At 31.4% G+C, this 14,479-nt stretch overlaps 1 protein-coding gene across 14 annotated transcripts in view; it reads right to left on the minus strand.

The window, feature by feature from the left end:
• The window catches only part of LOC131666881 (longitudinals lacking protein), a 140,016-nt gene that overhangs the window by 40,121 nt on the left and 85,416 nt on the right, over window positions 1-14,479 (minus strand). The window contains exon 7 of one of the 14 annotated variants that reach the window (XM_058939903.1): window positions 2,022-2,464. The exons of 12 other annotated variants lie outside the window; for them this stretch is intronic. In XM_058939903.1, the coding sequence (XP_058795886.1) occupies window positions 2,037-2,464 (428 nt within the window). In that variant the 3' untranslated portion in view covers window positions 2,022-2,036. Of the gene's footprint in view, window positions 1-2,021; window positions 2,465-12,967; window positions 13,246-14,479 lie in introns of those variants that run through there. One more of the 14 variants, XM_058939925.1, reaches the window with a different exon arrangement.

Consider the following 14,479-nt stretch of genomic DNA (forward strand, 5'->3'; position numbering starts at 1 on the left):
AACGGATTTGTCTCTATGCTGCGCACGCTTATCCATATTTTTTAAATTTTACTTCATACCATAGTATATTTACGAGGACTCAACAAATACTAGCATTAATTCACGCTCATGCCACAATCGGCGACAAACAATTATTTATGTCACCTACGATGGATCTAACTATCATTACGTGTTCTACGCACTCTCGTTAGTTATACATTCAAATGCATACTGTAAAGCAGCCCTGCAAAGCATTTTCGTTAGTTAAATGATATAACATTTTTACATATTTTCTTTTTTTTTTAAATGCGTACGATCCATCAATATATTCTTTAACAACTTATAGCACTTTGTCAACGGAAAGACACATTACAATGTATTGTCAAATCAAGTATCACTACCCGTGTTATATAGACAGGAATGGATGCTTAATATACTTTATTTAATATTCGATGGAAATCTTATCTAGTCCTGCGGGCTGACAATTGGTAACACGGCAATTTCTACCAATCCTATGATTTTTCAAATACTTGAAAATTTTCACAGCGTGTTATCTTCTTTTCCTTCAAAAATTTAACTTAGTCGTATCCAAAACATATCAAAAAATTTCATAAATATGTGTGTGTGTGTGTGTGTGTGTGTGTGTGTGTGTGTGTGTGTGTGTGTGTGTGTGTGTGTGTGTGCGTATGCGCGAGCGCGTGTGTGTGTATTAGCTCGTCATTAGATGCTTAACATATCTTTCTTTAAATAAATTTATATAGAAACTCAACTTTTCCTTAAAAGCCTAAATGTACAATGAAAAAGAACAAAAATATGGCACTTATCGTTTAAACTAAAAATAAATAGATTATCAATTTCCATAAACTTTGAACAAAAGAAAAAACAAAAATACAACAAAAAATGTCCAACTTCGGCTATGAGTTAGTACGTATAGCTTTAGTATCATTGGCACTTGTTAAAATGTGAAATCGATAAAAATTCGATTCGTATCTAATCATTAGTCTCATTTGGCACTAATATTTACGCAGATAATGCATAACAAGCTTGCTCGAATTTTAGCATTTAAACTTTCAAAAACACGATTACATTAGGTGACATTGACATCGAACATCGTTTTCGAGATTTTCAAGTCTCGTTAATGATTGCTAAAAGCAACCTCTGTAAAATGCTAATAACTTTTACAGCTTGTTTGGAGCAAAAAACCTGTGGAAAATCGTAAAATAATTATTATTACCACTCCTTTAAATTCATTTAAGGTGATTTTGTACTCAAAATTAAATATTTCTTAATTAAAACTTTTAGGTTAATCGACTTATACTGTGGTATTCATCCTTATTTTGTGAGGTTCCATACCGTTTTTCACGTAATTTTGATGATTATGATTAGATTTATTCTATACATTGTGCTTTTTCTTGGTTTAAATAAGAAATTTTCAAAATAGCAAATATTATGTGCATGTCATAATTGTAAAGATTAACCGAAAAATTCTTAAAGCTGCTATTAATACAAACTAAAAAAATGGCTTTAATCAAATTACCAGTTGCATGCTAAAAAAATTAGAACATCATTTCATTCCTATATTGAAGAGTCATACTTATGAACATATAAATACATTATCAATGAAATTTGAAACACTGGTCAAACCATTCTATTACGAAAATTTCTGCTAGCTACACTTAAAATTTTAATTAGATTTATTATCTTCTAATGCACATAGACGGATGTGAAGTTGAAAAAGCACAAGTATTAAAAAAAAATAAATGAATACAAGGAAGTTTAAAAAATGTCAATTCATAATTGAAAGAATAATTTTTTTCTGTCATACTAGATTCTTGTTCTAGATTCTGTCCTAGATTCTTGAGAAACCCAAGTATCTTTTTGTGAAATAAAAAAAAAATAGATTTTCCGACCAACTTTGCGCACAAAACCAGCTTAACCTTAAGCTCTTTGTTTTCATAAATGATATCGATATAGTACCAACAAAAAATTCAACAAAATATTGTCTTTAGATTAAATCAAACCTTAACCGTAAAATTGTCAATTTACTCGATGCTAACTCAAGCACGAGCGTTTTGCTCCACATGGCGATGGTTGATATGAGCTTTTAGATTTCTCTCATATTTGGAGCTAAAGGCGCAATGAGGACAGCTGAACGATGGAGCCTTACCACACTCGTAAAGTAGATGGCGCTTGAGTATATAGGCGTTCTTGTAACTCTTCCCACAACGGGTACAATTGTGACGTCTGTCTAGTCCTGAACCGATGATCACAGACTCGCTATGATGAGAAGGGGTGCGATTGTTGTTATTATTGTTATTGTTGTTGATGTTGGCGCGACCAGGGTGACGAGTGGGGCAATGCATACGAGCTCGACGTTGTGGTGCTAAAGGTGCTGGTACTTCCGTTGAGTTGCGGGATGAGTGACGTTGACTTGAAGAGGGTGATGGTGACGATGAATCGCGCCAATTAACTGAAGCAAAGTAGCCTGCGAAGTTACAAACAGAGACACACGGTATCGGCGTGATTAGTCTGTCGAAAGAAAAACGTACTACGGATGACGAATTATGACGACCAATAAATAGGATGACACGATGATAGGTTTTGTCACTGGGTTCACATCACGTTATAGCTGATGCCTGGAACCTTTTCAAATCAGCAAGACATTCACTTTTTATTCTTTATTTATTGATCTTATTTTTCAATTTTCGCGAACAGCTGACAAAATTTGTTTAGCCCAGCTGATGTTTTATGCATTGCATAAAACAACAAGTTCCAGATCATCGTCGCGTAAAAGCAGCAACTTTAAAAGAAAAATTACTGTAATACAAGGTAGGCCATGCTAGGCACATTCAATTTTTAAGCTAGCAACAATGAGCATTACAAAGGAGCAAGAAGCTAATGGGAACAAATACCCTTGGATAACGCAATAACGCAAACATTTAATGGATGATTTGGTGTATATGAGAGACTGCATGTATGTTGATTTTTAAAAACGTATTCGTACATTATCAATTTGATGATACGACTTTTTAATAATCACTATTTCTTCTTCGACAGTACGATCGATAATAACGATTGTCATAATCTTTTGTTCAAAAAAGAATATCTTCAAATATTCAGCGTAAGGTGAATTTCTTTAACTCTTGTTTTTTTCATTGTCCATTATTGATACCTGAAACTTAAAATGAAAATGTCAGTAAAAATATTTTTTTCAACCGTACCACTGTTAATGTTTGCACGCGTTCAGAGCTTTGGTGTTTTTAATTGACGTGTTGATGAATTAAGTCCAACCCTTCTCAATCTTGTAACCGGCCACCTAAAAAAAATAAAATAATTAGTGATAGAAAAATAAATGTTCAAAGTATACAAACCTATTTATTATCAAATAGCATTTAATTTGGATTGGAAAATGGCGGTTATGAGTATAGAATCTCAGCAAAAAATAATTTTGTCTTTCTAGACTTTATTTTGCCTTGAAATGGTTACAGTACAATTCTTTGACAAAAAAAATTAAAATAATGGAAAGGCTGAGCATTTTTGGAATGTTTATAAAAATGAAATAAGTAACACAAAATTGAAAAAAAAAACGTAAATTATGAAATAATTAATTATTGTGATGTTACAACGAAAAATGAATTAGTTAATTATCAAAATAATAGTAAAATTAACCATGTACAAATGAAAGTGTAACAACAACAGAAAATTTCTTAAAAAATTGAATCATTATACTGAAAAATGTCAATAGATGCATTTCGTACATCATGTGCACATAGTATATATAACGCTTATACACGTTTATAAAAAATGATTCACCGCTTGAAGCAAAAATATCTAGAAAGTTTATAATTATGATTTTTTTTTGTTTATCATACTCTTTAATTACATTTTTTATAATCTTAATTAATTATGCAATATAGAAATGAAGTAAAATAATGATCGTTCGTTGGCAAATACATGGCGAAAATAATATTTGAATAATAGTTTCGTTTTCTTACTTATGAGGCGCTGAGCAAATGTAGAAGTGATAACACTTTGTTCTAATTTAAACAATTTTGTACAGTCTATTGAATGAAAAAAATATTATATTATTGTACTAATAATTATCGTTCTTATATGTATAAATTGTACAGTATTAGAAATAACGTAACTTGTACTGTGGAACGAAAAAAAGTGCGCAGGGAGGTATATTTTACTCTCATCAAAATGAAATCTATAACATCAACTGTCCCAAATAGAAAACTTTCAAACCTGAGGTGCTGAACAAGAAGAACATACAACATAAATGATAATGCAAGGCTACAATTACTAGAAAATTTTCTAATTGGGTATACACAACTTAATACAGAAAATTGTTCACGAAGAAGACTATTGAAAAATCTAAAGACAATTAAGCCCTTAGCAAATACATTGGCAGTATAGCGAGTCAATGAGATTATTCTCTGTTCTTCGGCGTAAATAAATATTTTCCTAAAGAAAAAACAATATCACTGGTTTCACAATATTAGAGAGACTTGTAAGTAAACACTTTAAATGTTCAGAATTTTTGTAATTCATTAAAATGTCCTGAGCATGTGACAATCAATGTGAATAAATTATAACATTCATAATAACACTGATACGATCGCCTTTTTGCAAGCAAGACAATGAAAAAAATCCAAAAACATCAATAAATAAAGGACGATAACAATTATTAATTTTTCTTCATTGCACACCAAATGAACATCGAAAATATTTCAACAAACTTAAATTGTTTGAATCCCAAAGACTGATCGATGCTCACGATATTAAAAGAAAATTACTCGTTTCCATTTTTATCAACAGTGGTCTAAAATTTACAATCTGAACACTCTCGTTGATCAAAATTATTAGTAATACCATAAAAAGTTTGCTTGATAGCTGGATATGTACCCAGCGCCTCTGGATCTCTAGTCTAAAATCTAAACCATACTTGAAGGCACTTAACACAAGGCTCTTTCGGTTTTTAAACACGCATTTACTTTAAGGTCACAAAACTACTTTCCTCATTGTTTTTCCAATAACTTTCTTATTTCTTATCTTTCATAGTTTATTCCTTATCTCTCAGAAATTTGAAATACTTTTACATAAATTGTATAACAAATATTTAGAATGATACCTTTACTTGATGAAAAATATAGTTAGCTTAGAAAGCCTTGAAAAATTGATACATTTTTTCATTTTATTAATTTTTACAAAATAAATAAATTATCACGGCAGTGATTTGCGCAAAGAAATAAATATAATCTAAACTTTCTATCTTGCATACCCGAAACTTTAATTTTAATGTCATTCATCGTGTACTATCAGAAATAATTTTGTGCAATCATAAAATGTCTGATATCGATCAAAATTTCGATTAATTTCTGAATATATCCATTTGGAAATAAAGATTACACCTTTTAATATATGTAAAATTTGTTTTTAGAAACTATTTTCTTTTAAAAATCTTTATAATTTATTTGTATAAAGTTGCCAAAATAAGAAAAAAAATTAATAAAATACACACATAATTTTTAACTTCTAAATATCACGATTCATGGTATGCCATTAGAAACATCACCAAAATATATCGCAGCTTTATGTAGTTTGTCTAATCTGCCAGAGCATACGAAATTATTTCAAAATACAAAAAGGTTTTTCTTTCACGTAGGTTCAATTGCGATAAATCTTAATGCCTAAAAAATAAAATTTGTTAAAAATATATATTCATAAGTCATCACACGCTTGTAGCTATCAAAATTTCGTAATAAGAAAAATTATGACTAAAAATATTGAAAAATAGCGACAATAAAATTTGAGAGATAAGATTCGCAAACTATAACCATAGTCTTCCACTTCCCGCACGCCCTCGTTTTTCTAAAATAAATTTTGATGTAATACAATTACATTACATTTACCTTAATTTTGTTATATTCCTATAATTTAATTTTTATTAGACTCTCCCATGGTAATGTGTATTTTTGTTAGGTTTTTTTGCATTATTTTCCCCAATACCTAAAAACGTATTTTTATGTTAAATAGAACTTGTTCACAAATCAATAACGAATATTCAAATACAAGTATGTAAAAACACTAATCAATCAGAATCAAAAAAGCTTTAATGGAATTATTAATTAATTTATGTAATATTTTTCAAAGTCTCGCTTTTCGATAACGTAAATTCATTACGTAAATTATTTAAATTTTCATCTCATAAGTATCCATAATTTTACAAGAAATTGTGTAAACATTACGCAAATTTACATTTTCTTTTCAAATTTATCTTCCATACAAAATTTAATTTTTTTCAAAATTATTAACCAACATTTTAAACATTGAATATGGCATACATGTTACAAACAATTTTAATTTATACATCTCTAGAAAATAAGCTTTCAAATTTTCCTCATTAGATTGACTTTATTCTAACTTATTTATTTTGAGATACTTAATATTTATTGTTTCTTAAATTTGTATATGTACGAGTAGGTTTCTTATATTTTTGGATCGTTACATGTTTAACTCATGATTTATAATTTAAAGGCACGAGTTTTTCAAGGACGCGATTTCTTTTCATATTTTCAAAATATTAGAATTTTTAGAACAATCACTTATGCCGTACTTCCAACCTAGCATCGTAACAGAAAGAGAGCTGGAACCAAACGCAATCGATTGATTCATGATTTATATATGGGAGAATCAGTAAGTGATCTAAAAAAGAAAAGCGATTTTATATTCGTTAGAGAGGTAATTTCGGAAACAAACTTAAAAAAAGCCTTAAAAAATTCCCTATTATTACACATATGATAAAGTCCTAAGATTAAAAAATATACTTTTTGGTGGTGTTACAACACTTTTTACATAAAAAACATTTTGTAATGATTTATGTCTAATAATTGACCAAATTCGTTATTTCATGTCAATGATACACGTTTTCAAGAATAAATAAAATTCAATTGCCTTCTTGTGCAAGAAACGAATTCTACCACGCTTATACCATTTCTCAATTCCTTTAGAAAACGAAATCCTCTACAGAAAGGGCACTCAAAGTTCAAAAAGTATTCATCAACTTTTACAGCGGTCTATATCGAAAGATTGGCACAGCGTTCAGCATCAGTAATCAATTCTATTTACTCTATTGTTAAATCTACTTTCTGTAATCGGGCAAAATCGTATATCTTGTAAAAAAACTATCAAAAATGGAAGAGCTATGGCTAAATAACTTTGAAATATTCATGCCTACTCGAAGATATTATCCTCATTTATGTCTATTTTAAAATGTGATTTAAAAATTTTTTTGAGTGCTCTCTCACTTTCTTCGTCATTCTTTACTTTGTCCTTGATATCATGCTTGACCAGTTTTTTTATCAGAGGCGCTAGTCTATGATATTTTTTTGTTCTATGTCTTATGAAACAACCTTCAAAAAATGATATTTATCTAATCCTAATCAGCTTATACCTAATTTCTTAAGCTTTAGTTTTGTTTTCTAAAATCTAATAATCTCCTTGCGTTCGATGACGACCAATAGCTATTACTACTCACTTTTGTTCATCCACTTAAATTTTTTTCAATTTATTTACTTTCTTTTCATAATTCAAAATTTTAACTATCACGCTAACCGTCATCGAACATTGAAGGCCTCTTGAGGCACCATAATCGTATAGCTATATTCGTATATGTATATACTTCGATATATAATATATCAAGTCGATCCATCTGCTCATGATTTGAAAGGTACAACTTTATACGACTAATCTATCTTTCTAAAATCACTTATACTCATAATTATTACTTGTAGATGATTTCTTGAATAACCTTAAAAGCCTTAGCGTCGTTTTGACTTTTCAATTATCATCATCTTAACTATCGCTTCTCATGTGGTATTATATTTCCTATCGTTGCATCTTTGCGCATTTAAATATATTCACTAATTATCCATCTAATTTAGGCATCAAGTGCTTAGTACGATAAAACCTAATTTTTTTACGTTTGAAAAGCCACTGGAGTGCTATACAGTAATCTTACTTCCAATAATTATAATTATTACAATCAAGGCGCTCAATTCCATTTGACTTTCATTAAATAAAGTCTATTTTGCGACATCATAAATCTTAATGTATAAATATGCGCTAAGAACGATTAGGATAACATAATTTTTTTTGTAATTTTTTTCTTTTGTCATTTGTTCGATCGTTGACGTGTCATATATTTTTCATTGTCTAGCAAATCGAACACGTTAAAGCCAAGGCTATTTTGTCATTTTGACATACTCAATTTCATGGAACCTGTATGTAAAGTATACAATGAAGCCAAACCATGATTAGAACATCAAGTTTCGGCAATAAATACTACGTGAAATGACTACGATATATATATGTATATATATATATATATATATATATATATATATATATATATATATATATATATATATATATATATATATATATATATATATAAGTTGAAAAATATATAGAAGAAATTGAGAAAAATTTCTTTAACCTTGACTTCACGTTCACCACGATAAAATAGAAGCGAAACTCCGTGCCTATATCATAATATATATGTATATAAAAATTACATATAAATCTAAGCGCAACAATCATTGTGTTTGTGTGTTGTATCTGCGACAAGCGGATTATTTGATCCAATAAGAGTACGTGTATCATCTGTATAGCTTTGCTCTATAATCAATATAACTTGTATCATAAATATTGTCTACGCGTATAAAGATATATGGAGAGTCGTTGCGAGCGGCTGAGACGCGCGATTGGCGTGGCGTATAGGAATACGGGACGCGTGTACGTCAAGCGGTGGGGAGTTTGCATCAAACTATTTGGTTGAGTTATGGTTCAACATTATCGCTAGCCGGTGTTTAGATTCTTTTTCTACTGCATTGAAGCCAGAAGCCGGAGTTCAGATAAAAGTGAATGGAGTTCATGGAAGCAGATTGATTGATTTTTCTTTTGTATTGCACAAATATTATGGCTATTGTTGGGTGAATGAATGAACGTTGTAAAATGTTGGGAAACAGCATAACACTACTCTGAATTGTAAGCTGTCAGAAGAATAAATCTATTTGTTAGAGAAACGACATGCTCTCTTTAAAAAGAAATCAAGTAGAATACTATAATAAATGCAAAACTCGTTTATAAGACGACACTTGATCAGAGTACCCTTCATCGATTCAGCTGCTCTATCCATTCTCATAATCATACAAAAAAGTGAATGGCGAAAGGGAGTTACATAAATAAATATCATTAGACTAACAAGTTAAAGAGAAAAACAACATTCTCGAAAAAAAATATGAAAACGCGCGACTATTTTAAGTATAAATAATTACATAAATGCATTGGGTAGGAATCTCACAGTTTTTTGCACATCCGGCAGTCTACGAACACACACGTTTAATGCGTATACTCTGCGGTATATATTACTATACATCTATTTATATGTTTATTTATCTATTCGCAATGCACGGAATTCAGTGCTCTATGTAGAGAACTTTCATGATATGAATGTATGGACTTGTACATGCGCTGCGTCGTGAAAATAAATAAGACTGTTATGTATATCTAAGCAAAGAGTACTAGTAAAAATATAAGAGAATAGCAATAAATAAATGAGTATTCTTAAAGAAAACGAATAAAAAGATTGAGATTTGTACTAAGGAATGAATTTGTCTCAGCTGTGTCATATAAATAATAGAAACTATGAAAGGAGGCTAGACGAAATGTATTGAATCACAGCTGAATCGAAGAAAAGTGTTCGCAAAGTTCTATGTACACGAAATCTGAGTTAGACCAGTCAGTAAATATAAATTAGTAATAGTATTTTAAATGTCCCGGTATAAAGCCACCACGCGCTCAGCGTCGCTCGAGTTTATTAAAATATGGAACCAGTGTTGACCAGAATGCGGTTGCTATGGAAGATTCAGCTTCGCAGCTAATCGGCGAATCTGTGTTTCGTTTATCATTTTGCATCTAGCTCGGGGTGTTTTCCAACCATTACAAATACAGCTAAACTAAATTGACGATCGAATTCTTCTTGTACGGTAAAAAAAAAGCATTGACGCCCAGTGGAAAACGCTTTTGAGACTGATGTGATTTTTAAATCTAACCATCGGTCATATATCGGTCTTGGTATGATAAAAATACGAATGAATTTCGACGTCCTGTGGACCGCAATGACTCACTTTTACACGCAAGCAAATAAATAAAAAAAAATATAGATTTATTCGATTAATTTTGACGCTCTCGTTTTTGATCGAGAATACGTTTGGCTTGCCCATAAGCAACTAATCGATAGCTGCCTATAATTACTGAAAGTTATATTTGTTTCTAAAAGTCCATGCACGTACGTGAACTTTCGTCTAAAAAAACACACACACAAACGAAGTTTTGCGCGTAATCCAGCGCGCTCTATCACAGTGGCTTTCACTAGTACTCTCGTCCCCCGTTTTCACCTTTCACCTGATTGCACCTTCTAAGCATTGCGAGTCCACAGTTCATTCTTGCAAAATCCCAAAAAGTTTTTTTTTTTTTTTCAAAACGCGATTATAATTTTAGACTCTTTCTAATCGATAGAAAGATCGAGACTTTCCGAAACTTTTTTGTGGTTTCCACGTCAGCGAAACGAGCCTCGAAAACTTAAAATCTAGGTTGAGTACGCTCACCGTTTTCACATACACACCCCGAGCATTAGATCGACGCGTTTTTTTTTCTTCTGACGGATTCTTGCGTCGTCGAGCAGTCGTTGCTCGACTAACGCTGTAATATATTTTTATTTGAATGCGAGCATAAGATAAAATAATGTTACTACAATAGTGAAAATGTATGAATAATTGAAAATACAAAAATCTAAAAACAAGAAGCCAAGCTGGACTATGCTCATTGTACAGCACTCACCAAATGGACTATGTTTCTCAGGAATTCTACCTTCAGAATTATATTTTGTAACAAGGTTCGACACACAACAAAAATGATTATAAATGCTGTTATTTTAAAATTTTCATCAGAGTGATCTAACTTTTCTGTACCGACAGTCAATCTTGCGTAACTAGAATGGGCAATTTGAAGAAATGACCAAGAGCTGTCGTAGTTAAACATTGATTACCGAAATCATAGAATGACTGGAAAACATTAGAACTTGATGTGATATAATATTTGCACACATATCACACCACGTTCCACTGCTAATTATAATTATATTATTATAACGTAGCCAAGTGAAAATTATCCATTGAAATCATAAAGATTGTCTAAAATCACAAAAGATTATCATAATAATCGCAACATCAGAAAACTTTAAAGTAACAACTGTTCAAACACTCAAACCATTCATTCATATCATGCGTGCGTCACGCAGATCCGAAGCCGACCTCGTCCTAGACCATCTCCTGTTTATAGATCTTCTCCTTATGCATGCGTTCCATGTGACGAGCTATGTGCATCTTCTGCTTGGCCCTGTATACGCAATGTGGACATTGAAATTGCGGTTCCTTGCCACACTCCCACTTCTGATGATTCCTCAGGCTGCTCTTGAGCTTGTAGACACGTCCGCAAGCTGGGCAATTGAATCCTTCGGTGTTGGTGCCACCACCCCCACCACCAGTAGCTCCACCACCCGACGAGGTAAGACCCTTGCTAAGCCTGCCACCTGAACGCCACATGATCGACGGTACGGTCCAGCGTTGCCATGCTGCCGCCCACTTAAGTCCTGTGATGCTCAGGTCTTCAGCTGGAACAATAGTTTCCAGATTTTGTTCTTTATTCAAAAAATTGTTCGATTACAATGCGACTTATAGGAGATTTGTTTTTTAGGTGAGATTTGTGCATGTATCACTTCTGCTTACGATGCTTATACGATTTAATCAGAGAAAAAGAGAGAGACAGACGAACAGACAGACATTTCTGTGCTGGCATTTACTCTACAGGAGAATTGTACAAAATAGCAGTTGACGAATCTTGGCAAGTTAGAATCGAAGGTCAGCATTTGATAAAGATAACCATTGAATCGCCAAGGCCAATTTGTTTCCTTAAACCTTTCGGAGGCTATATTACCAAGTGACCATTGGATTCTTTACGTTGCTTCTTGATTCGCATAGAAAAAATTTGCATTATAATAATTGATAGATGCGATTTTTGCGTGAATAGTGTGCATTACATATCAGAATCCTTATTTATCAGGCCCCAAAAGCAGCTAAATGAGAAGACTCTCTTTGAAAGTACAGCGATAAAGGCAACTTCGTATTGGGGGGTACTTTCCGCCCCAATCGAAGTGCAAGCGATGAAAGTTTCGTAAAAAACTATATGTACAAGTCTGACTAGTTAGTGCGCATGCCTGTAATGATTCCCCAATATCTAGGAAAGGTTTCTTCTTACTTTTGAAGGTGGAAAAGATTTTTTTGATATCGGGGAATTGTGGTGCAATAGAAGTAGCTAAATCAAAGATAAGATGCATTCAGCAATGATAGCACTATAAAAGAGAATGTAGATATTTTATACATTTTCTGTAGATTAAGCTTGAGAGATAAAGAAAAGAAATAGTTGCTAGGTTTTATTTACTTATAGTTTATCGAGAAAATTACATTCCGTGACATCTCATGTGTTAGTGGTCTTATAATATAACCTTGTTTGTAAAATTTGGTAATATATTTTTTTAAAGTACTAAATGGAGGGAATATATATTTAACTTAACAGGTAGATGATGTATCACATGTAAAAGTATAAAAATACGTCGTGTCAAAAGTAATTTGTTATCTTGCTTTGTTATTCTTAATTATCGAAAAATTAAAATATTGTAGTATAATAAATGGTGTATAGATATTTGGATCAATAAGGCACTTACAATTATAAACAAAAGTAATTATATTACGTCGTAATAATTAAAAATGTTTGGAAAAATGGATAAAGTCTTTTTTCTGCTTCGAAGCGTCGTCCACTACAAACAATATTTTACATTTAAAAAATTACAATCTTATGTGAAGGCATACACTACAGAGAATCATTCGATATCGGAGCGAAATTTGTAGTTAGTGAGAAATTCCTCGACATCGTCGAATCTGTCGTGATGCTGTCGTCTGATGTGTCTTATCCAATGTGCTTTACGTTTGCATCGCTGCGGGCAAAAGAGACACTGGAACTGTGGTTCCTTACCGCATTCCCAGTTGACGTGGCGTTGTAATGAATCTTTGCGAACGTATGAACGACCACAACGGACACAGTCGAAATGTCCTAGGGCTCGACGACGATTCTTCGAGGTGTCGTCTGTAAGAGGAAACGCCGATTTAATGGCGTTCGTATTATGTCACATATAGACATTGATTGGTGGATTAGATAGTATGCTACATTAGATTTAAAGTTATGGACGACAACAGTTTACAAACTGAAATATATTTGAGTGGAAAAGTTGAGCAACACTTCAAAAATTATGAAAAAAAACTAACGCTGTTAGTAGAAAATTCAAAGCTGAGAATGGTTAATTTGATTTCACTGCAATTTTTTAGCAAGTTGACTTACTTTCCAATCAAACAGTCTTCAAAAAATCCAAACATAAGAGCCCAAACTTGTCCCCAATAGTTAATATTCAGTTGCACAATATTTATGCTAAAGCCTTTTTACACACCAAATAAAAATTACCTATAAATTCAATTTCATAGGGGAACAAATTATTTTTGCAATTCAATATCTATCACATAGATTTGAAATAAGTATAACAATTGTTTGAACTGATGAATTTAGCGCTTGATACTGTGGTTCAATGCGATTTTCCCAACTAACAATAATGAATCATATATCGTAAACAGATATCTAATTATCTTGATTTTTTATTGATATTGTGTTATGACGGGCTGTCAATTTATTATCTGTTACTAAAAAATATTATAATATATTAGTATAGTGGATAATAGCAAAATGAACGTAGCAAACAAAAATTGGAAGATAACTTGAATAATAACTTACTTAATTTTATTGATGTGGAAGCTGTATTGATATTAAAAAAGAAATCATCTGGATCGTCGAATATCGTACAACCATATCAATGAAATAATATCAGCTCTTTTTTAATCATCTTTTAGCCCTTTTAAATCCTAATTCCTAAAAATAAAATAATAGAAAAATGTCAGTTTAAGAAATTTTATTGGATATTGTATTCAGCAAAGTTGACTGTCGTGTGTCAACACAATTCTTACTTTTAGACACCTTTCATAATCAATATAAGTACATTTTATTTATAACTATTGAAACACATAAATAATTTTTTCCACTTTTATTTCGCATAATGTATAAAGTATATTAAAATTCTAACTTTAAAATTAAAAACGATGTATATTTTTTTTTCTCAATCAATAACAATAATAGTTATACTACAAATTATCATTTCTGTAGCTAACATAAATTTATGACTTATTTTAAGGTGTATTTATCAAATATAAATATACATTTAGGAATGTTAATTTATCATTAATTACACTGTTAAATTTAAGTCTTTGATTTGGAA

The sequence above is a fragment of the Phymastichus coffea genome, unplaced genomic scaffold, assembly GCF_024137745.1.
Source record: "Phymastichus coffea isolate CEN01 unplaced genomic scaffold, Cenicafe_Pcof_1.1 PCOF00062, whole genome shotgun sequence".
Lineage (NCBI taxonomy): Eukaryota > Metazoa > Arthropoda > Insecta > Hymenoptera > Eulophidae > Phymastichus > Phymastichus coffea.